General features: G+C 36.1%; 2 protein-coding genes and 1 non-coding gene across 4 annotated transcripts; 1 reads left to right on the top strand and 2 right to left on the bottom strand.

Moving 5' to 3' along the window:
- The first annotated feature begins 395 nt into the window (after positions 1-395).
- LOC126721085 (protein FAR1-RELATED SEQUENCE 2-like) lies at positions 396-8,721 on the top strand. 2 transcript variants are annotated; one of them, XM_050424087.1, is made up of 9 exons: positions 396-532; positions 5,044-7,190; positions 7,288-7,344; positions 7,443-7,511; positions 7,646-7,711; positions 7,796-7,864; positions 7,961-8,026; positions 8,118-8,192; positions 8,383-8,721. In XM_050424087.1, exons 2-9 carry the CDS (start codon positions 5,091-5,093, stop codon positions 8,461-8,463), a joined length of 2,583 nt encoding a protein of 860 aa, XP_050280044.1. In that variant the 5' UTR covers positions 396-532; positions 5,044-5,090; the 3' UTR covers positions 8,464-8,721. The 2 variants fall into 2 exon arrangements, with proteins under 2 accessions (XP_050280044.1, XP_050280043.1); XM_050424086.1 differs by having other exon boundaries at positions 8,377-8,721.
- A 2,263-nt stretch (positions 8,722-10,984) lies between these two features.
- TRNAF-GAA (transfer RNA phenylalanine (anticodon GAA)) lies at positions 10,985-11,057 on the bottom strand. The gene has a single exon. It is a non-coding gene; the product is annotated as a tRNA-Phe (tRNA).
- Positions 11,058-11,468: 411 nt separating this feature from the next.
- LOC126721084 (cytochrome P450 97B2, chloroplastic) lies at positions 11,469-21,680 on the bottom strand. Its single transcript, XM_050424085.1, has 14 exons — positions 21,375-21,680; positions 21,106-21,286; positions 20,343-20,450; positions 19,738-19,822; positions 17,971-18,212; positions 16,951-17,124; positions 15,033-15,080; positions 14,756-14,815; positions 14,124-14,210; positions 13,880-13,968; positions 12,709-12,800; positions 12,326-12,387; positions 11,942-12,091; positions 11,469-11,853 (listed from the first exon to the last, which is right to left on the bottom strand). The coding sequence occupies exons 1-14, from the start codon at positions 21,554-21,556 to the stop codon at positions 11,635-11,637; spliced, it is 1,779 nt and encodes a 592-aa protein (XP_050280042.1). The 5' UTR covers positions 21,557-21,680; the 3' UTR covers positions 11,469-11,634.
- Between the last annotated feature and the right edge of the window lie 3,287 nt (positions 21,681-24,967).

Here is a 24,967-nt window from a genome sequence, read left to right as displayed (position 1 = left end):
AAAACATACAATTTCCAAAGAGAGACATTTTTTTTTTGTATTGAAATCGTGATTTCAACGAGAGACAATTATCACAAAGCTAAACCTAATTTATATTATTTCCTTTTAGTGGATATTAAAGCCAATTTGTAGAATTTGCTTCCTTACTTGCTTTGGATATTAACGGATTGTATTATTGTAGGCTTGTAGTTGCTACTTTGGTCTCTGTGGCCAGTTTTTATTTATTTATTTATTTTATTTTATTATTTTTTAAGAAGAAAGCCAACGCTTAATATTAAGAGAGACTGCTTTCAATATATATATTATTTCCTTTTAACCAATAAAAAAAAAAAAACTAATTTATATAATTAATAATTAAATAATATTATTTTTTTCTTCCAAATAAAAAAAAAAAATCATAAACTAAAAATAGAGTTTTTATTTTGGACCCGACAAAAAATATAGGATAAAACCGAATCCGGCCGACTTTGAGTTACAGAGATTACGGTACTCCAGTTCTTCACTCTTCACTCGTTTACTTTTACTCACGTTGGTAAGCATCGAATCTCTGCGATTTGTTGGATTTCGATTTGGATTTCTCGTCCTTTTTATATGTCTTAAACAAAAACAAAACACACAAAGGTGAAGTCTTTTTACCATTACTGTGTCAGTCATTATTACTAAGCTGAGTTGAGAGTTCAGATTATATGTATGCATTTCTGCTCTCAATTTATTTAGTTATTATTATTTTTAGGATTCTGGGTGCTCTCAATCTTGTTTTGATATTTCCAAATACTGAGGTGGTTTCTTTGTTAGGAAATTGGGGTCTCTTCTGTGTAATATATGTTTATATGCTTGTGATCTTCAATTTGTGTTTAGCGGTATTGTGGTTTGAATCAAGAGAAGTCGGGCCTTGGTGCAATTGTCAGGTGCCTTCTACCCAAAGAAAAAAAAGGGATATGAGCCTTATTGGTTTGAATTAAGCTTCGATTAAATTTTACATCAATTAACTTTGTCCCTTCTATTCTGTGACTTGAAATTAATGTATTGAAGAATGATATTTTGTTTTCCTTGTTTGAATGTGGGCAGTCACAAAGATTAGTGGGTAAACTTCATTTTGGTGATAACTCCACTTCCTGATGATATAAAACACTAGCCATGAGTTTGTGCTTTTTAGTTGTTTGACAGAATTTTCTAGACTCTGCCATAAAGGGAAAAAATGGAGGAAAAAAGGCCAGTCTGCTATCTTATGATCTTATCAGTTCTAGCATCTTTTTTCGCCTTTTTCCATCCTTTCGGAGAAGCATATAGATATTGTTTTGAGAGTCTTACACTAGTTGGTGTGGGCTTAGTTATGGATTTATGTTCTAGTTGGGCTCTCCATGCACTACTAAGCTTTTTGTTTGGATACTTTAAGATGGTATTGAAGCTCACTTGGTTTGTTTCTGCCTTCCTGGACTTCACGTGCCAGGCCTATTTGTCTTTGTTTCCATTTTAGTTAGTTTGGGTTTGATGCTTTATTAGAGTTAAGGAAAGATCATTGAGAAGAAAAGAAATCGAGCTAAAATGTTTATGTATTTTTAGTAAGTTTTAGCCCCAAAGGGATGGGGAAAGGGGAAATTTGAAAATGTTATCACATATATCATCGAAAATGCCATTGCAATACTTTCTTCTTTTTGGTTTGCACTTGTATATTGGATTGGTTTATTACATTATGCAATAGATATATTGGTGGATGGCTAGGATTTTGGTGCTTCTCTCAATTGCATGGTAAGCCTTAATGATCTATTACCTTCCTTTTGTAACTTATGCAACATTAGATGCACTAGGAAACAGTTCTTTTGGAAAGAAGGGTTGGTAGATTAGCAAGATCCAGGAGCAGGATATAGGCTTGACACAGTATGGAAATGGTAGTGTGCTCAATTTTGTTCTTAAGAAGACAAGACATAGACATGATGAGGACTTGATAATGAATGTATAATTTTATAAAATGCACACAAGAACAACAAAACCTTAGTCCCAAGACTTTGAGGATAATTTTCTAAAATGCTTACATATATGATATACCAAAACATGTATGTGTGTGTGTGTGGAGTCATTCAGTAGAATCTTATACTCTGAAAGATGCAAGTTGAGACACCCCTCACTAGTGACGCATTGCATCAGGCCTTAGATATAGTGAAGAGTGTAAAGTGTTATCTAGGGTGTTTCTTGTAAGCTACACACTACATTAACACTCAGGTGTAATGTGAAATGGACAAGAGTTCCTGCACTTTGATGGACAAGTATAGGTAAAGAAATTAGTCGAATAAAATAGGATTTATATAGGCACTTGGAATATATGGTCCTTAACAGACTAATCGAAATGGTAGACACAATGACTAGGAGGATAATAAACATATTGTGCATTCAAGAAACTAAGTGGGTAGGTGAGAAAATCTAGAGAATTTGAGCATAAATTATTTAATTATGGTATACACAAGAAGATAAAAATAGAAATGGAGCAGGGATCCCTGACTCTCACCTAGTATTACAACTTTTTGTCAATGAAATTTGATTAATGTTGGTATGTGCTAGAAAATAGGGCTGTAATATAGTATGGTGGATGACCTGTACTAGAACGGCTATAGGTACTGTGAATCTAGAATCCAAAGAGCGTTAGTCACTTGTGCAAGAGTGATTGCAAGTTCTGATGTTGCAGGAGTGAACTTTTAGTGAAGATGAAGGTATATGTTTGCAATCACTGTAATTGAAAAATGAAACAAGTTCCTAGTTGCTGATAAATATACTTATCGTGGATTGTAGTCTTTTTGTGTGAATTTGAATGAGAGCAACTAAGGTTTCGTTATTTATAGTGTTTCTTGTATGTTATTAAATATTAATAATTTGAAAAACTCAATGGTGAAAATCAAGTAGCATAAAGTCTTTTAATTTGTTAGAAATTATAGCCTTGGATAGAACAAGAACAGGATTTATATGGCATATTCAATCGCACCAAGGTTCTTCCTTATATGTTCTTCTACTATAACCTCCCTTTACAAGTCGATATATGCATTGAATATTTCATAGATATAATCATCCTGATGCATGAGTGTTTTTTTTTTGTTTTTTGGGGGGGGGGGGGGGGTGTGGGGTGGGTTGGTGTAGTTCTTAAAATGCCAAGCCTAATTACTGTTTTTGGGTGGAACAAGTATACTTTTAGCCTAGCAACCTAAACAATTTCAATTTTTTTATTAATTCTTTAATAGTGGTATCCGTATTTCTCACCTTCTTTTTGCTGATGATACTATTCTTTTTTGTGATGCCTCAAGAGAGCAGATCTTTTCCATTAGGCTGGTTTTGACTTGTTTTCAAGCTTTTACTGGATTGAAGGTGAATGTGGGGAAAAGTGAGATCGTCCCTATTGGGGAGGTGAGCAACATCCAGTCTTTGGCTACTATTCTTCAGTGCAGGGTGGGCAGTTTGCCTATGATTTACTTGGGTATGCCACTGGGTTCTTTGTATAAGACAGCTGCTATCTGGAATCCGATTCTTGAGAGGTTGGAAAAGAAGCTTTCAGGCTGGAAGAGGCTTTACCTGTCAAAGGGTGGTAGACTCACATTGTTAAAAAGTACCCTTTCAAGCCTTCCGACTTATTACCTTTCCCTTTTTACTATCCCTAAAGCTGTGGCGACTAGGTTGGAATGTATTCAAAGGAATTTTTTATGGGGTTCGTCAGTTGAGTGTTTCAAATATCCTTTGGTGGCTTGGGAAAAGGTATGCCTTCCGCGTGAGTTGGGTGGTCTGGGAATTCGGAATTTGGTGTATTTTAATCAGGCCCTATTAGGGAAATGGCTTTGGAGGTATGGCCATGAAATCTCTAATCTATGGCGAAGGGTCATAGCCATGAAATATGGGGAGGGGAAAGGGGGTTGGTGTTCTAGAGTTTGCAGAAGGGCTCATGGTTGTGGTTTATGGCGGAGTATTAGTGAAGGGTGGGAAAGTTTTGCTAAGCATTTGTCTTTTGTAGTAGGGGATGGTTCCCGTATTCTTTTTTGGCATGACAAATGGACTGGAGATGTCTCTCTTAAGATTCTCTATCCCCAGTTATATTTGTGTTCTGCTAATAAAGAAGCTTATGTTTCTGAAGTGTTAAGCCCTTTAGTGGGTGGTAACGACAGAGTGTGGAGTTTAAGCTTTTTTAGGGATTTCAATGATTGGGAGTTAGCGGCTTCTTATTCCCTTCTTCATTTCATCCAAACCCGGATCCCTAGGGGGAATGGGGGTGATAGGCTTCGTTGGGGGCTTAATGGAAATGGGAAGTTTGATACTCGGTCTTTCTATCATAAGATTCGAAATGCAACTCCTTCCATGTTCCCTTGGAAGGGCATTTGGAAAGTCAAGGTCCCTAAAAGGGTGGCATTTTTTATGTGGACAGCAGCTCATGGTCAGATCCTTACCTTGGATAACCTTATGCTGCGTGGTCGCCCTTTGGTGAATCGTTGTTGTATGTGCTGTTGTAATGAGGAATCTGTGAATCACTTGTTACTTTTCTGTCCGATAGCTCATTCTTTGTGGACTCATATGCTCCGGTTGTTTGGGATCGAGTGGGTCATGCCAGGTTCAGTAGCGGACTTATTGTTTTGTTGGTACCATTGGCTTGGGAAGCATAGCTCCGATATTTGGAATCTAGTTCCAGGTTGTTTAATGTGGAATATTTGGACTGAACGGAATCGGCGTTCTTTTGAGAACAAGGGGAAATCTGTGGTCCAGTTAGTAGATTTGTGCCAACGGACCCTCTTTGATTGGTCTCGGTGTTGGGGTTTTTCGGATTGTTTTACCCTTATGGAATTCCTTTCGTCTATTAGTTTTTCTTAGTTTTTCTTAGTGGCTGTTTGTGTCTTTTGTTCACTACCGTGAACCCTTTGTATTTTAATGCTTTTCCCTTTTTAATAATATTTTCTTCTTACTTATCAAAAAAAAAAATTAATTCTTTAATAGTTCTGTTTATTCAATTAACTGTCGTATCTGTTCAATTCAGTCTTCATTTGGTTGTAAACTAATTCCTACCTTATGTCCTTTCAGGAAATTTATTAAAATAACCTTCTCTATTGAATAAACTGTATTTCATCATGGAGATAGATCTTGAACTTCCTTCATGTGAACATGAGAAATTAGATATTGGATCAAATACAAATATTGATGATGTGGATAGTGCAGATAGAATGTATGTTGAGGAAGATGATGTAAATTCTCCTACAACAAGTGAACATGTTGAGGAAGTATTTGGACCAAATGCAAGTGTTTCCACTATTCAAAATGAAGTTGATGTTAACGCCGTTGGGCTGAATGGTGTTAACAAAAGTGTCACTTGTGAGCCCCATAATGGCTTGGAATTTGAGACAAAGGAGGCAGCATATTCTTTCTACAGAGAATATGCTCGGTCTGTGGGATTTGGCATCACTATAAAAGCCAGTAGGCGCTCAAAAAAATCAGGAAAATTTATTGATATAAAAATTGCTTGTTCAAGATTTGGAAGCAAACGTGTCTCTAGTTCAACCATGCAACCACGACCATGTTTAAAGACAGATTGCAAGGCAGGGTTGCATATAAAGCGGACACCTGAAGAGAAATGGGTTGTGCATAGTTTTATCAAGGAGCATAACCATGATATTTGTCCACTTGATTTTTATAATTCTATCAGGGGATATAACAAGCAACCCGGTATTGTTGCTTGTCAAAAGAAGGGTTTGCAGTTGGCCTTAGATGAGGGAGATGTACAGGTGATGCTTGACAATTTCATGTATATGCAGGATGACAATCCCAACTTCTTTTATTCAATAGACTTCGACCATGAAAAGCGCTTGAGAAGTGTGTTCTGGGTTGATGCAAAGGGTAGGCATGATTATATCAATTTCAGTGATGTAGTCTTCTTTGATACCTTTTATGTTAGAAACAAATATAAAGTTCCTTTGGTTCCTATTATTGGAGTTAATCATCATTTCCAGTACATTCTTCTGGGATGTGCATTGATTGGTGAGGAGACTACATTAACTTTTGTTTGGTTAATGCAGACCTGGCTTAAATCAGTAGGTAGCCAAGCTCCAAGAGTAGTAATTACTGATCAAGACAAGTTCTTGAAAGAAGCTGTTGCAGATGTATTTCCTGATGCACGCCATTGTTTTTGTTTGTGGCATATATTGAGGAGGATTTTTGAAAATTTGGGTGGTATCATAAATGAAAATGAAAAATTTATGGCAAAATTTAACAAATGCATTTACCGGTCTTGGACAGATGAACAGTTTGAAAAGAGATGGTGGAAAATGGTTGATAAATTTGAACTGAAGGAGGATGAATGGTTCCACTCATTGTATGAAGATCGTAATAAGTGGGTCCCAACCTACATGCGGGATTCGTTTTTTGCTGGACTCTCTACAACTGAGAGATCTGAAAGCATAACCTCATTCTTTGACAGGTACATATGTAGGGAAACTTCATTCAAGGAGTTTATTGAGCAGTATAGAACATTTCTGGAAGACAGGTATTACATGGAAGCCGAGGCTGATTTTGAAACACGCCACAAACAACCTGCATTAAGATCTCTCTCACCTTTTGAGAAACAAATGTCGAGAGTTTATACTGATGCAGTATTTAAGAAATTTCAGTTTGAGGTTTTGGGAGTGGTTTCTTGTCATTCGCAAGAAGAAAGGGAAGATAATGGGACTGTGATATACCGAGTTGATGATTTCGAAGAACGCCAGAATTTTGTTGTAGCTTGGAATAAAGCAGAGTTGGATATATGTTGTTTATGTCATTCATTTGAATATAGGGGTTTTCTTTGTAGACATGCAATACTTGTTCTTCAAAATTGTGGTCTTCCCAACATTCCATCCCACTATATTTTGAAGCGTTGGACAAAAGATGCAAAGGTCAGGCAGCCTACCAGTCAAATATCGAATGGGCTTCATTATAGGGTACTACGTTTCAATGATCTATGTAAACGGGCCATGAGATTGGTTGAAGAAGGTTCTTTATCTGAGGAAACTTACAGTATAGCATTTCAAGCATTAGAGGAAGTATTGAAACATTGTGTGGGTGTGAACAATTCTGTTAGGAGTGTTTTGGAACCCAACAAATTGGCAATTCATGGTTTCCTTGACATTGAAGAGGAGAATCAGAACAACAGCATGGCCAAGTCATCTAAGAAAAAGAAAACATTTAAAAAAAGAAAGGTGAGTTACTGCCTAATGATTGACATGCAGGTATTATATCTTCTAAATAAGCTATATGCAGTGAAGCATCCTAAAGCAGATTCTGTGTGTATTGTAGGGACGCTCTGAGCCTGATGGAGTAACTATTGGGATTCAAGAGAGCTGCCAGCAGATGGTTTGTCCCATATTAATTTTGAATTTCAGATTATATTCTTTAAGTTGCAAGATGATCTTTATAATGTTATGCACTTCATTATGGGTTTACATATGTAGGAGCAAATGAGTTCAAGAGCACACAACCTGGATAATTGTTATGTTCCTCAACAGGACCTGCAAGGGGTGGTAAGGAATGTCACGTGTGAGATATTGGAAGAAAAATTTTGTTTAGGAATTTTTTAAAAAGTAAATGTGTATGAAAATTACAGTATTGTCATTAACTAGATGTTTCTCAGACGTGGTTGCTTGTATTTTTGTAGGAGCTAAGTTCTAGAGCTCCTGCTTTTGATGAATATTTTGATGCTCAACAAAATATAAATTCCGTGGTATGATATCATCTAGTCTCGATAGTGGTTTTGTATCTTCTAATTGATGATAATTTAAATTTGGTGCCTTTTTACCTATGACAGGGACAGTTGAACTCAAATTCTCCTATACGTGATGATTATTTTAGCAATCAACAGGGCTTGCAGGGGCTGGTATGTGGCTTGCTATTATTCAACCTTGTTAAGTTTGCATAATGTTTCAGAAGCAAGCAATGCATATGTTTCTGACAAATTGTCTCATTTCTTCAGGGACAGTTGCATTCGTTAGCATCACGCGTTGGTCAATATGGGACCCAACAGAGCATGCAAGGACTGGTACTTGATCAATTAGTCCCTTTCATCCTTTAAGAATTTGGTTTGACCTATAGAATGCTTATAAAGAATGTCTTGGATTGGGTTTTTGCAGTTGCAGGCACAACTTAGTTTCAAAGCGCCAGTGATTCATGGGTGTTTTGACATACAGGACAATCTGCAAGATATGGTATGCATTTAAATTGGGATTATGGATTTTTCCTTTCAAATGAGGGTTTTTTATTTTTATTTTTTTGGGTAAGTTACATATGCACCCAATAGATTTTGAACCCATGACTTGCCCTCCACGGAGAAAGTTCCGTATAAGCCAAAGCTCTTTTGGTTTAATTCATGAGCATTCTCTTTATCTGCAGGAACAGACCATGGGTTCCTCACAGTTTCACAACATTGCAACGAAGCATCTACCCAGTAAGCACCTTTCTCGGCACCTGGAAAGGTAGCATGCCCATCCACTTGGATTAGATGAGGATAGATAGAGGAGTTGTCAATTAGTTCTCAAGTGTAATCAAGTCAATTGATTTTCCTTCCAAAAATTCCTTCTTGTAAATTTATGCATTCTATCAAAAAAAAAAAAAAAAAAAAAAAAAAAAAGGTATATAAATATAATGCATCTCTCTCTCTCTCTAGTTACTAGAAAATATAAGATTTTCAACCAAGATTACCTGACCTCAAACCATTAAAGAAGATTTGCGGTTAAATCCTGTTTTATTCCTTATTTTTGAATCTTTAACATCCCTTATAATTTCTTATTGAGGATCATATGTTACCTCATATTTTAAGATATTCATCAAATCACTGAAGTAATTGTTGACATCCATCCCCCCCTTCCCAAACCAAGATTACTTGACCTCAAACCATTAAAGAAGATTTATGGTTCAATCCTATTGTATTCCTTATTTTTGAATCTTTAACATCCCTTATTATTTCTTATTGAGGATGAAAGGTTTTACTTCACCATCCTATTTCCTATTTCCTCTTTTTGAGTTTTGCCTTTTTTTTTTTTCAAAACAAAAAATTAGTGCTCTTCTGCCACTCCTTGCATGCTTAAGCAACATAATTAAGCTAAAGCACACAGACACACTGTAGAGGGAGGGGCAGACTTGGTATTTTCTAATCTATCCCTCTTCTCATTTTCTCTCCTAAAATCACCCCAAATTGGGGAGATAGAATTTTGGTGGGATTGGGGGGGGAAAATACGTAAGCCCCACCACAATCTCTCCAATTTTCCACCCCAACCAAACAACCAAAAAAACCCTACTGTCCCCTATTTTTTTATATTCCATGTTTTTACCCCAGCCAAATGAAACCTTAAGGTTTTTCCCGGTACGATTAGAATATATATTTGGAAGGGGTGTAGGTCTAAAGGTCTTTGTGGCTCATGCTCGGCATGGAGACAGTGGACCTTTAAGGCCAAGCTAAGTGGGCATTGGGAAAAATCTCGAGACCTCTGCCTAAGCCATAGATTTTTTATTCAGAAGTTGTGTTCAAAATAGGGTCTCTATTTTCACACCACCAATTCTTTATAACATCACAACCTTGAATTTAAAAATGTCACAAAGAAAATTGTTCATAACAAAAATGATATTAAAAACAGTACAATCTGAAACTTCGATGACCACTTATTCTATTTGCAATGGGCTTCAGCTATTCAATTTGCAGCATTTGTTCCTTGAGACTAACAACATCCATCACCCTTGAGATTAACAACGTCCATCACATCCTCCATACTTCATCCAAGTTGTCAGACCTTGTAGAAGTAACTGTACTCCCACTCTTCACTGCGTCACAAATTTGGCTTAAGTGTTTGAGTAAAGATTTGAACACCAACGCCTCTCTTCCCTTTCTTATCTTGGAGCCTAGAGTTAACACCCTTCTTTCCTCTATCCCTGGTAGGTTCAACTATGAGGTAGGCATAGAACTATCAGGGATATCCTTAATGCCATGGTGTGTGAGGTTATGTTCATCACCTTACTCACCTAAACCCTCCAACAGTGGATCTTTAGTAGCACTCTATATCTATAGTTCAAACCCCACCTGACAATCCCCCATTATCAAATTATCCAAAAAAAAAGAAAAAAGAACTAAACAATTAAGTATGTCTAAATTATTTGGGCACATGATAAGAAAGTCTTGTTTGAGTTATATGAGTTGTCTAAAAGCCTTGCTAGCTTTGGCCACATCATAATGGCATGCCTGAAATCGTGGCTGGCCACCTCACCCATGGACATGTCCCTCATGACGCATTTTTGGGCACCTCATTATGCTAGCATTTTTTTTTTTTTTGGGGGGGGGGGGGGGGGGGTTGGAGACAAAGACAGAGTAAAAAATACTTAGAAATGACAATGGGGGCAAAGCGAGACCGGATCATAGGTGCTTCAAATTGACCACACCAAATCAAACTATTTTTAATTAAGCAACTCAATAGTATAAACCAAAGTATTTAACCAGACAATAATTAAAAAAAAAGTCTTACTATCTTAACATTTTACTTAATAATAAAGTTACTAAGAATTTCGGGTGTATTTTTGAAATATAAATAAAAGATAGGGGTAATCTCATCCAAATCCACCCCTATCACCTCAATGTGGTATGAAGAATAAGTCAAAATGCACACATGGCTGGCAAATCAAGTTAGAGTAGAGCCAAAAAAAGAAAAAAAAAAAAAGAAAAAAGAAAAAATTGCCATCCCTAAAGGGAAGAGGGTTTGAGGAAGAAAATGTTACTTATGTGGAGGATATAAGCCTAAGCCCACCATAGTACATGTCAAACTCCGACTAACTGATCAAGTTCATGAATCACCAAAAGAATATTTGACTTGATTGAGTGTAATGCAATTTGGTTGGTGACTCATTTCATGGACCAAATAGAAACTGTATTAATGGATTGGACCTAAAAGATAAAAAATATGGGTCATTGACAAACACGAGAAAGCCTCAGTGGGAAAAGTAAAACAAGAAGAAATGCGGTGAGCGTGGATCGAACACGCGACCTTCAGATCTTCAGTCTGACGCTCTCCCAACTGAGCTATCCCCGCTTGTTGTCGTTGTCTCTACGTTTACCATTTTATATTTACAGTATTTCTGAAAATAAATTATCATAAAATTGGGTGAAAAGTGGAGATATGCTCAAGTCATTGTTTAGTTAAAAGAATGCCATTTTTCTCTCCTCCCCATTGTACAATATGATTTTGTATAAATGATAAAGTCTATTATTGTATTTGCTCAGAAAAATAAGAAAAGTTTGATATCCACAATATATTCAAGAGATTTGAAAGGCTATTACTAACATTACACATCCTTATACTTACTCTGGTTAATGGGGATTAATTTTAAAGTTTGGAAAATATATACTAATTATTTTAGCTTTCAAAAATCAAAATTGTTTCGTTCTAATTTAAGAGAAGTGATGCTAATTTAAAAGAAGTGATGCGGAAGAAACAATTCCAAGAGCTGAAATATCATCTCCCTTACTAATTTATTCATATTGGAACCCATTCTTCAAAATTTTATAATCTTTATTCTCTTTGTGGATATTTTTTGAGAGTCCCATAATTGGTTACACCAGTTGTTAGTACATGCACCATACAAGTTTTATCAATACATGTATCTCCTTTATGTTAATCGCTTCTTCAATTTGCACCACATTCCATTCTTTGTGTGCATTGTTGCCCCAGTGACCAATTCCACCGATTCTGGAGATCCTTTCAGCTCCACATCGAACTTTTGCAACAACAAAGCCAATGCCACAGTGGACTCCATTAGTGCAAATTGGTCTCCAACACATTTTCTTGGTCCTCCCCCAAAGGGTAGGAATGCAAAATCCGCTATTATCTGATGATTGCAACCATCAAATCTATATTAAGAAAATGAGAACATGAAACTATGTATGCTTCAAAAAATATGGAGACTATTAAGTGACCTCATTTGGGTATAATGCGCCAGGGCTTCGAGATGGATCAAACCCAGCCCATCCTTCAATGTCTTCATTCTTTTTTTGCACTAAAAACCTCTCTGGCTCAAACTCATTGGGTCGGTCCCAAAAGTATGGAGATCTATGGAGATTATATACCTGAATGTGACAAAATATTGAGGAATATTATGTTAAAGAAAGAGAATAAACAAAGTTGTAAGCAAAAGTGAAATGCAAATAACTTAAGAGTGCACTTGTCTAATTTGTATGTGTACATAAGAGTAACCTTCTGGCAGATGGGGTTAAGTTCCACTTAAGCATTACATTTAAAACAAGTTCTACATGTCAATATAAAGCACAAAGATAAAAGGGATATAAATGCTTTCTACTCACAGAAAGGAAAATATCAGTCCCAGCAGGAATCTTATAACCATCTTTGTCACCCCTGTACCCTCCTGCAAGTTTAAAATTAAGTCTGATTCTTAACCCCTTTATCAAAAGAAATAAATGTTTATAAAATTATGTATGCAAGAAAAAGACAAGCACATCACTTGTAGACGGTCCAGTTCATGTCTTCATAACCACATGAACCAGATGCAGTTGTTGCATGGACAAGCAACCTCAAAAGAATCATAATGGCACAATTCAGTATTTTGCAAAATAATTCATACAAATTTTAAAGTTCATATAAAATGAGTAGAAAGGCTAATGCTTTTTTTATAAACCCATGAATCAACAATATCCATCTTTCTAGTGTTATCAGCAAAAAGTAATACCTGGTAATACATCTGATCTGAGAGAACGTCTAATTAGCAAAGGAGGCTGAGGATACAAACGCAGAACTTCTACGACAATAAGTCTAATATACCTGAAAGAGTGGAACATAACACAAATTGTTAAACTGCTAATTATTAGAAGAAGGTGCAAAAGACTGAATACAAGCATTCTTGGGCTGTTTGACGTCTGCTCAGCAAATTTAGGGATTCGGTGTAAGACTCAAGCTAGGTGAACTAGGACAAGCTTGGGCAAACCTATTCAGGCTTGGGTTGCAATTGATTGGCCAAGGTCAAGCTTGATTGTGCCGGAACCTTCCATGTAACTCTTTTGTTGCGGTCTATGCAAATTTCAAACATAAATTCATTGTAACCCATAAATCTATCAAACTCTTTAAGATTCTCATGTCATCAATGATATAGCATTAAAAAATTTAGAACGAAATACATTTCAAACCCCACAATTTAGGAGTATTTTCATATTAAACTCCACACTTACAAAAGTTTCAAATTAAAACCTACACTTTCAAAAACATTTCAATTCAAACCACACACCCATTTAACTATTTAAGTTGATGCCATTAACAGATATTACTTAAACAAAACTACGCAGTGTGGTTATTTCAATAGATGTGTCTGTTATATGGACATTATTTCACTCAAGCCACATGGTATCATTTTTTATTATTATAGTATTTTCCATTAATGGCATCACATGTAATGGGTTTATGGTTTAAATTCAAACATTTTTAAAGTGTGAAGTTTAATTTGAAACTTCTGAAAGTGTTGGGTTAAAACCACCCGTAAATTAGGGGTTCAAAATGTAATTTACCAAAAATTTTAAGTACTTTTCCCCCAATAGATTATACCACTTGTTACATGGGAAAAAAACCATTACTCTTCCCCTTCTGGGAGAAAGATCAATGTCAAAAAGGCACCAACATGAATAATTACATTGGTGATCCTCTAAAATAAGGTATCCATTTATGCCCTCATTTTAACCATGTTCCTAGCTTATAACAATACAAACTTAATGATATATTGCTACATCTACTTGTTTCATTGTTATTATATGCTAAAGCGTATTTTATGCGGGCACCAATACAAAGCCTTTTTCAACATAGAGCTACTGGTGAATAGAACCAATTCATAAAAGTACCAATCAGTGACCTACTCCAATTTTTTAACCAATTCAAAGGTTGGTCTCCCCTGGCCAAGCACTGAATCAATCTCTGCTTGAGCTTTTTTCATTTTGGAGGGGTTCTGCAATTCAGAAAATCAAAATGCATGAGCTTGGTTGCATCATCTTTACGAGAAGAAAAGAGCCATTGATAAAAGTCATGGAAGAGCATGTATTGAGAACCCATTTTCATGAAACTTACAATGCTGTATCAAAAGTTGGTAATGAAGAATCATACTTGTGCAAGCAGGAAAACAGCCCAAGTAAGAACGGCAGCTGTTGTTTCATGGCCGGCAATAAGCATTGTCATCAGATCATCCCGAAGCTGTCAAAAAAGTATGGTAGACATATATTTTATTTTGATAGGTAAATAAGAATTTATTAATATATAAAAAAGACAACCCCCAGCACATGGGATATGTACTGGTGGTGTAATACAAATATAAAAAAGTACAGCATTCAATAAAATCCATCAAACTAGTGATAGAATGACTACTTTGAGAAGCCATCCAATAAAAAAAAGGCTTAGAAAGAGAGATTTCACAGTCAGCCCTGAATTAAACAAAAGGCATGGTAACATAATTTTGAACTGTAATTATACATCCAAAAATGTCGAGGAAATATAGCTGGTTCAAGACAGGTCCAACCTAATAAATGGTGCACCAGCACACAGACTTAGAGATGTTCCAATTTTTTCACCCAATTATTGACGTCTAGAAAAAGATAAATGCATGGTATACATGAATAAGACTACAAAATTTACTGATTATCTAGAATCAGATGATAGAAAAAGCAAATACAGTTTTATCTGAGGAAGTTAATTTCTTGGCATGAAATCTTATTCCGGAAGATTGAAGGTGATGTATTTACCTGACGATCATCAACATCAGCTCCCCGCATATCAACTAAGAAACGCAAAAGACTTGCATCCTGCATACTTCATAGTTACAATTCCAGAATCTCAAAAAAATATTTTATAACTCCTACATAAAACAACTTTACTGTTTAACTAGTAAAAGTCAATCAGATGATATTTCAAACAGAGGATAAATACAGCACAGAGCAAGAACAGAGAAGGGGGGGAGAGGTGGTTTTGGGGGGGGGGGGGGGTGCGGGAAGAGACAAAAAGTGGATGATGAGTCTCCACCTTGAGATTCAAGTAGTCTCTTTGCTGCAGCTTTTCAACATCTGTTTCCTGTCATACAACCTAAACAAAATCAAGTTCTTGAAATTAATTTCTAATTTGTTTGTGCACGTGCTATTGGGAACCAAGCTAAGAGCACATTGACTTGAGCCAGTAATATCATACATAAAGTAATTTTCAATACTTTATTAAACATGTACAGATTCATATGCAGTAATGAACTTATTTTGATGAGATAAAACATAAAGGAATAGTTTTCATTGCTTTTCTTTTTTCCAAGAGTTATTGATGTTCTTTTCCACATTAGTTATTAGAAATTACATCTTGAGACAAAAATATATCAGAGGGTATACCATATTCTTATCAACACAGAATTTACAAATTTCAAGGTCCTCATCAATCACTCAATGCGAACCATTTTAATTTTACTATATGCATCAAGAGTTAACTACCACCTTTAGCATACACAGTTAACAAAAACACATGATGCAGCAAAATTCTCATAGGCCTTTTTCTCCATTTTCTTGTTGCACTGCTACATTTCTTGCTTGTTTACTCACATCATACTACTAGAACTCAGATTATGCCCTTCTTGACAACTTTCAGTGCTCTCATGATGTCTATTTATATTAAGTTAAATGGCAGGATTATATATGCTGGGCTTGCTCAGTTGAGATATTCTTACAAGAAAAGGGCTTATTTAGCCATCTCTTATCTGGCAAGCCATCATACTCAGCATCTATAAGAGATGCAAATATCTCTGATGACTTGACTTCCTTTCCCACCCCTAATGCTTTACCAAGCCCTCGGGACCAAGAGGTTGCGGTGAGAGGGAGGTTGGCGAGTGGTGGGTCCTCAGCACGATGGATAGCTAGTGCAATTGCATGGGAGCTCAAAACTTGAAGCCACTGGTGAGAGGGGGTTTGGTGATGGGAGCATGAGGGAGTTATGGTGGACCTTGCGGTGGCGGTGGTGTGGTGGCCTTTGACTCAATCTTGACAGTGATAAACAAGATGGTTATATGGCTGGATGTCGATGGCAATTTTGGGCTGATGTGTTGGTGAGGCTCATGGTTGGAGGGTTGGATTCTGGTGGGTTTGGGTGGCAACGGAAGTTTTTATTATTATTATTTTTATTTATTTTTGGGTGGTGATTTCAATGATGATGGGTTACTGGCGAGGGAGTCTAATGGTGGGTGAGGTACTTGATGGGTTCAGAGTGTTTGTAGCTGGTTTCAGGTCAGGTTTGTCTTGGGTTTGTGGGTATGAAATTTTTTGATGGATTGATGATGGGTGCTGGCGGGATGAGGGTTCAGTGCTCACAAGGGTGGATTTGGTTGCTTTCTTGGTTTTGCTGGAAATTGGATTGGGATTACTCTAATACCAAGTTGATGCCATGCAATATTGAAAAGAAGATAAAAGTTAAGGATAGGCTTCCTAAGAATCAGCACTTAGGGTTTGCCAGGAATTTGTACCAAGCAGAAAAACTTAGGAATTAACACCTAAGTTGGTAGGTATCAGCACCCAGCAATTGGAAAAATTCCATAGCTGACCCCAAAAATTTGGGATTAGGGCTTGCTTTTTGTTGTTGCAATATACAATGCATAATTTTCATAAGCTGTCACCAAGAGTTATTTGTGGTGCCCCAAAAAAATTATTAATTAATTAAATAACTAATTCCATAGTATAGGCATGTGGTAAATGCAGTTACCTTTCTACACATTTCAGGCTTTAAAGTCGCTATCATTGGCATGGTACCTTCCGCACATTGATGGGTTCATTCAAGAAAATTAATGATAACTAATGTCTTCCAAATGCATAACAGTTGCTCACATTTGTAGAAATTACATTTTCATCATTGCCTATTTAAATGACATTCAATCTTCATGTACATCCATCAAAGAGAATAAATATTTTCTCACCTGTCTGGTCTCTTTTGCATTTCTGATGAGTCCATCAAGACAGTCATTGATAACTTTAAGATCGGTCCGGAACTTCCGCTGCCTGGGGACTATCCACCTTGCCAAAGGAACTTTCCAGTATGGAATGTAGAAAGTGGATCTGTGCTCAGCTTCAAAAAGAGTGCCATATACTGCCTATAATATATTTTTAAAAGAGCCCATCATGAACCTTATACTGTTCTATACAAGAGATATACCCTCAACTAAGAATGAAATTACAATGATCAAGCATTTCAAGTAAATTGAAGAAGAATAATAGCCCTGAAGCATTCATCCACCCAAATAAAGAAGTGAGGACTGAAAGTTTTGGGTCTAAAATTGAACTTTCACACCCCTCAAAGCACCTAGCATTTCTCTATCTCCAAATGCTCCACATGAGACAATGAGGGATTGCCTTCCAAATTTTCATAGAGATTAAATTAATACACATACAAACAACATCAATAAAGCCAAAATCCCAAGATTTTGGGTGTGCTATATGTCGATAGACTAAATGGAATCAACCATATGTATTCTTCTCCATCATTCTATACTATGGAAAATAATACTCTTTTACACATCTTTAATTAACACGTCATTTTTCACTACTCCTACCAATGCTGTTTCTGGTCTTTCTCTACCTCTTTTCACGCCCATGCATTGAATCAATCACTCCTTGGTGTGGACACCAGAGAAAGGATGAAGGGCGAGAGAGTATCATAACAGCAAAAAATCTAAAAACCTATTAGATTAATGATATCATATTTTGGAAGATTAATGTTCTGTGCATATTTACAGTGTCTATGATTTTTCAATAGGGGGGAGAGAGAGAGAGAGGGAGACCCCAGAAATATAGATGTAAGAGAAACTGTTGCTCTAATGTGTATATGAGATGCATATGTGTTTCAGCATAAATGATCCCTCAGTAAGAAAAGAAGAAAGTAGCTTGTTGACATGTAATGTTCAATGAATGAAACACCACAACAAAATTGATGGGCATACCTTAATTACAGGAGATTCTTTAGTAACAGAACCAAAATCATAGTTAAACACACCAAGCCCAATAATGTCAAGAGCCAAACTAGAAAACTCTGCTTCAAGATCTAACACAATTGTCTTCCTCCCTCTGTTCAATGTCTCTTCTTGTAGAAGCTTCTCAAATTTCAATATTGTTCTTTCTGAACAATCAGTAAATATCTTGACCATGGCCTCCAAGTATAAGGCATGGAACCCAGGAGCAATAACTGTGAATTATTTTTAAATAAATTAAAAGATTCAGTTCCAGCATGAATTAACCATAAAAAATAGATCTCTTCTCGCAAAGAATGGAACAACCATAGACACTGCTGATGTATCAGTTCATAAAAAATTACATAATATATATAGACTCCCATGGAGGATAGTGATCAGGTCCAAAATCAAATTTAGTCCATAGTTTTGAAATAATATGATGTCTAAGTTCCCATTTCTATGAGCATCATTTTGCCTGGAACATATTATTATTCTAATATGATTGGATTTAAAATAGAACAAGAAGGTAGACTGATCATATATATATATATATATCAAGAAGTTGCAGATGGAGTTATTAGACAAAATCAATGCCATCTCATAATAAGGAAATAAAAAAAGCTTGGAAGAGCTAATTTATAATAAGCAAAACAAGTTTAACCCCATTCCAGAAGTAATAATTTATATTCAGAAGTACCATTATGATTAATAAAAAATTGACCTTATATTGATAGTCTTGTATCTAAGAACTCTAAGCTTTTAACATATAAGCCTTTAGTCAGTCAAAAATAACTGGTTTAACTTTTGTTGTAATTTAATGACTGGCATGTCAATTTTTTTAAGGAAGCAGACCATCTGTGTCTCTCAACGGCACCGGGTTAAAGTTGATTTACCATCCAGATCAGGATAGGTTGGTAAATACATAAATGAGTAATATTATATTATACTACTACAAAATTTGATTAAGTTATTAATTTCCTGCAAGGCATTGGGGAGGCACTGGATATCATACCTCAGACTATCATGATATAGGTGCCTACTTGTTAGCCTTTATGCTGGTTGTCATCCATCACTACAAGCTAGAACACTTTGTATCTAACTACACTAGAAGAAACTGCATAACATATAAAATTTACCAGTAAGTGCCTAACACAAGACACTAAGGATCACTTCCTGGCATTCAGTTACTTATCATTGTATATCCTGTCTAATTTTTTACACTTATCCAACTGTATGAAGCATCTAAGTTATGACAATTATTAAGAGCAAATTTTCTCCATAATTTTTTTAGTGTAGTTCATCTATAAAACGTTTGAACTTGCCTAAATATAAAACATGAAGGAATAGAATGTCTATGAGTGTATATATATATATATATATATATAGTGCCAAAAACTAATAAGGATTTGATAAGTAACTAATGTTGCATAAGTTATTCAATTGGTTAAACAACAATCTTGTATTGTTTTAGGAAAACATGATGACTTCCCAGGCAATATGAACTCTTACAACGTACAACTTGACATTCTCAAAATTACCAATATGTACTTACATTTGTAGGAAAATCATCTTTTGATCTAAGCCACCTTTCAAAACTAACTAATCCCAAAGGATTTTAAAGAGACTATGACTGCAGAGGAATTAGATACCAACAAATTGTGGATCATCATTTTAGTTGGAGAATTAATATAGAGGTAGTTGAGTTTTGTCCTAAACTAAGGTGCAAAACCCAAAAATACACATTTTTTACTTGCTTACCTCTTCTCCTCTGCTTCCAAGTGTCAAGATCTGCAGGTATAAGTCCTTTGCCCATTATTGGTTCGAGTATATCAGCTAGGACTCCCTAATTGAGTTTGCAATAAGTTGAGTAATAATAGATTAGAACAAATAAATGATATGCAGAAAGTACTTAAAGATGACATATAATTTAAAAGTATGCTAGTCAAATCCCATAATGATCAAACATGCTAGCAAAGCTATCAAGATTCCTAAAGTTTGGAATCATTTCACCTGGTAATGGTATTGTCATTTCTCTTGTGATTGATGGTTTTTCTCAATTAATTTCCCATACCATTGGCCTCAAGACCCAATTGAGACAAACAAAAACTAATGCCAACCTTACATGTTGGCAAAGGCTCAAAAGTCAAAACCCTATTTTATCAACAAAAAAGAAATAAGATCTCTGGAACAGTCGTATAAATATGTGAGCTATAATTTAGACGATATGAGTATAGACCAAACAAAGAAAGTTCATACATGCTTACATAAATAAAAGGCATTTTACCTAAACTCATATTGACATCAATAATCATGTTGACAAGAGAGGGATGGGTGGAGTCAAGAAGCATACAGTTAGGTAGTACCTTGTCATAACAAAATGCATTTTCTCGAAGTACATGTCTTGCAACGATAGGATCCGATACAACAACAAATGCTTTTGGCCCAAAAGCAAGTTTATACACAGAGCCATGCTGCCAAGTTCAACAAACATATTTAGAGGAGAGCGAAAAATAGGACTTAGCATGTCCACAATTATCAAATCACGAAAGCATAATGCACACAAAAGTAAATGACAGTTAAGAATAAAAATTCAAATTTCGAGCCCGGTTGGCACTGCAAATTTGTGGAGGGGGAGAAGAAAAGATTTTACATGAAAACTTGAAATAATTTACATTTTTAAAACCTTCAATTGCATTTTAAAAAAGGGGTTTTACTAATGCATGCCTTTAGATTAGAGAATAGAGTAGTAAACTATTTTAGGAAAATCTTAATGGGAAAATGAAAAAGTCACTAACTTTTTTTTTTTTTGGTTGAGTTTTTTCAATTTTCCTTCTAGAATGGATGATTAATGTATGCCTAAGAGCAGACAGGCATACATTAATTGAACCCTTTTAAAAATTATGTTTTCAGAACCCAACTTATAAATTCTCTATATCTTAAAAAAGAAGAAGCACGTTTTCAAACAGCTAACCCAAATGGACACTCAATAAATGCAACTCAACATTCAATAGAAGCACTGCAGGGCATTTTTTTTTTTTTTTTTTTTTTTTTTTTTTAATCAACCAGCTGACAACTAAATCATCTAATAGACAAATTTGCAAAAGAGGGTAAGTAAAAGTAAAGTACCTCTATGAACCAATCATAGAGTGAAAAGAAGAGAGGCCGATCAAACAAATCCGAGACTGCACCTTCAGCTATAGGCATAGAACCAAGACTTCCTCCACTTAACAAATTGGTAAGGAGGTTGCTAGCATTATCCAGTAAATTTCTTCTGGTTTTTGGTTCATCAGTACTTGTTGATTGACATCTAAAACACCATTATTATTCAAATTCAATCACTCAAGGAACATGAAAAAAAGGAAATGGATAAAACCAAAGAACAAAAGGAGAGGTACCTGATAGTACTACTAGTCCTTTTTGGGTTAGAATTAAGAGTCAGATTGAGAGAGTGAAAATACGAGGAGGGCGTTGTGATAGTCATAAATCCCATTTCATGATTTCTGTGGGAATTTCCATAACATAGAGGTGGGGGGGAGAGACCCAAGAGAGAAGCAGCCATGGCCATGGACATTGCCATTGCCAAGCTTTGGAGTTTGAGCGGTGATGAGTGTGTTAACTGTTAAGACAAGACATTAAGAAAGTGTGACTGAGTGGGAGACCCACCCAACCCCAACATAGGATAATAATAAAAGAATGCGGTTGTAAACTCGTGACGCTAAGGCTTAAGACCAAAATATATAAATATAATTTGGGCCGCGTGGGGGGGGGGGGGGGGGGGAAGTCGGATCAGGTTGGGAAAAACCTACACGGAGCAGGAGTACCGCGAGTGACAAATTAGGTTCAAGGTGGGTTAGTAGTATTTTGACATCTTTTAAAGTGGCTTCAAGGTTAATGATAATCAACGACAGACCTAGAATTTAGAATTTCAAGTTAAAGAAGGCCGACTATAAACGACTCACATTCGGGTGGTCTAGTTAGTATCATATTGGGCCAACAAGTTTCAAGAATTGAGTTCAAGCCTCAATAACTAGTTGTGTGTTGGTGTTTCTTATTTATAAGGGTAATTTTGAAGTATTGATAAATTCGTCCATATTAGGCAAAGGCGACGGTCCTAATAAACTCGTCAGCCTCACTTGTGCGTTCATAGCCAAACGATAGGATAGAGTCGACGGTTCCACCTCAAAGCTAACGGCTGCACCTTGAGGACAACAGACACCTGAACGAGACGACTAGAATATATAGACAGAATGAGAAGTTGACAGAAGGAAGCTGAAGGGGATAAGCGAACCTTTGACAAATTTGACATGGCCTAACTTGGCCTCCACTCATGAGAGTATGTATGGAAATATTTTGTGCCCCACGATTAACCCTAATCAAAGGAGTTCTATAAGGAAAGGATCCCGTAAGATACGCGAATTAAAGAAGGTCCCTCCCATAAGGAAAGATCTTTTAAGCCAAGGAACGGATGTCAACCCCATGCTACTATAAAAACCCCAAGACTCTCACAAACTAAGATACGCATAATTTCTCCAGCTCTGACACTCTAGAGTTGTGAAAGTTCTCTAACTTAACCTTTGGAGGGTCTTTGACCGGTATAACACCAGTATTCTCCTAAGGTCTTCCTTATTCTTGTTTCGCAGGTGTTGTTTTGAGCACGTGAGGATTGTGTGACTTATTGACAATTTTCGACATCATCACTTATATCTCATTTTCATCCCAAATGATCCAAAAAATAATAAGTGAGTTTCTCACAGACTGAGAGTATGGGGTTTGGTCTGGGAGTGGATAAGGTGCTAATATAGTCATGCCTATAGGAAAGGCAAAATTTGCCTGTCCCGCAGGTACCCGACCCGCTAAGTAAATGGGGGTGGGTTTGGGTTTTAAAAACCCAACCCAAAGCGAGTTTGGGTATTATGCATACTCGCCCCGAACCCGACCCGCATATGTGTTATAATTACTAAAATACCTTAAGTATATAAATACCATAACTATTCTATTCTACTCCAAACCCAAACCTAATTTCACTCCCAATCTCTCTCAGACTCAGCCTGCCGCCCTTCTCACCCTCAAGCTCTCATTCTCACTCTCATCCATCCTCACAGTCACAGCCGCTGCCTCCCTCAAGCCATCACTCTCACGGTCTCACCCACCCTCATGACCTTACTCTCACTTAGTCGCTCCTCCTCCATGCGTTTCCACGTCCACCTCGCCGTCGAAGCCAAGCCAACATCCCTCCCTCTTTGACCTATCACTGCTCACAGTAAGACCGTGAGAGTGAAATTTCCTGGGTTTGCCAAGCCAACATCCACCTCTCTGGGTTCGTTCCCCAAAATTTTTTTTTTTTGGGGGTTAATTTCCTAATTTTTACATGAATATTTCTGTTACTGGGTTGGGTTGTATTGTTTTTGGTTTGATAATTGATAAATTTTGTATTATTATTATTATTATTTTTTTGTGATTTGTGATGTGAAGTGTGGAAAATGAAAGCATGGGTCTTTGTACGCATTAATGAAAATGGCTTGGTTGTGATTTGTGATTTTGTGATTTCTAATGTGAAGCTTGGAATTTTTTTTTTTAATTTTTTTTTTTAATTAGGTCAAGGTCTAGGGCTTTTAGACTAGGCCCTGAAGGGGGATGGCTGGACGGGGCCCATGGGGTGGGTTTGGGGTCAAATAAAAAACCCGTTTATTAAACGGGCTGGGTTTGGGTAACGGGATATGGGCCCATGGGATGGGTTCGAGTATAAAGAAACTCGGCCTAAACCTGACCCATTGCCATTCCTACACACCTAGCTAGAGAAGCCACATTGGTTGCCCCCTCTACTCATTTTTTGTTTACCCAAAAAAACAAAAAAAACAAAAAAATCAAATAAACATTCATATAGTGTTAACAAACTATCAACCAAGAAAAATATATAAAATTATTGTTTCTTAATATATTAAGATGTAATTATCTACCAACAAAAACATTTTTTTTCGCATCTTTATCAATCGTCTATTCCTTATTGCTGCCCCACTACCAACAAATAGTCAAACACCAAACAATAGTATATATTCTCTACAAACTCTTCTCTTTCTATATATTATAGCTTTATTCTAAGGTTTTGAATTTCGTTCCAAAGATCAATATCTCGGTACTGGGCACTGTTTCGAAATAACAAATATGCATAGGTTTTTTAAAAAAAAATAAAAAATAAATCTTAATAAAATAAAATAGATTGGTTATAAAATATTATATATATAAATTTTGGTATTTTTGTAAATAAGCAAACACCTTTAGGGTATTTGTAAAGTAAATACTTTCCAAGAAATTTCCAAACTCACCTTTTCACTCCTACCCATGTGGCTCTGCTCCTCTAACACTACTATTTCTTATCTTACCTAACGCTACTATTTCATCATTTCAAGCCCAACCTCTGAATCTCTCATCATCTTCTTCTTTCTTTCTGTATATTTCTTTTCACCGTGCCTCTGTCTAGCTTCATTTTCTTTTTTTCTTTTTTTTTTTTTCACATCCTTGTTCTCACTCTCTATTCTCTCCAACCTCTATCCTTCTGTCTCTAGCTCTCTCTCAACTTTCTCTAATTTATATTTTCCTAAATTTGTTTTGTATGTAGCTATGGGTTAAAAGGGTTTTAATGGGTTTTTAGTTTTTCTTTTTTTTTTTAATTGAGTTGGGCTTTGGGCTAGTTGGAGGGGGCTAATAAACCTAATAATTTTTTTTTTTGGGCCAAGGGGCCCGGGCTCCCTACTGGGCCCGTTCTTGATGACAATGAGTAGAGATGAGACAAAAGGGAAGAGGTGAGAGACAATAAAATAAAAAGGTGTTTTGGGAATGAAAATTGGTTATGTGAAAACAAAAGATTAAATTATAAATAAAATAAAACTTATCAGATCAAAAAAAAAAAAAAAACAGTAATAAAACTTAGATAAACTTAGGTGCAGTATATTAAATTCCCAATTGAATTTAAACATTTGGTTGTAGTGAT

Source organism: Quercus robur, chromosome 4 (assembly GCF_932294415.1).
Source record: "Quercus robur chromosome 4, dhQueRobu3.1, whole genome shotgun sequence".
NCBI classification, from domain to species: Eukaryota; Viridiplantae; Streptophyta; class Magnoliopsida; order Fagales; family Fagaceae; genus Quercus; species Quercus robur.
The sequence above is the reverse complement of the archived record's forward strand: the minus strand, read 5'-3'. Positions and strand labels throughout refer to the sequence as shown.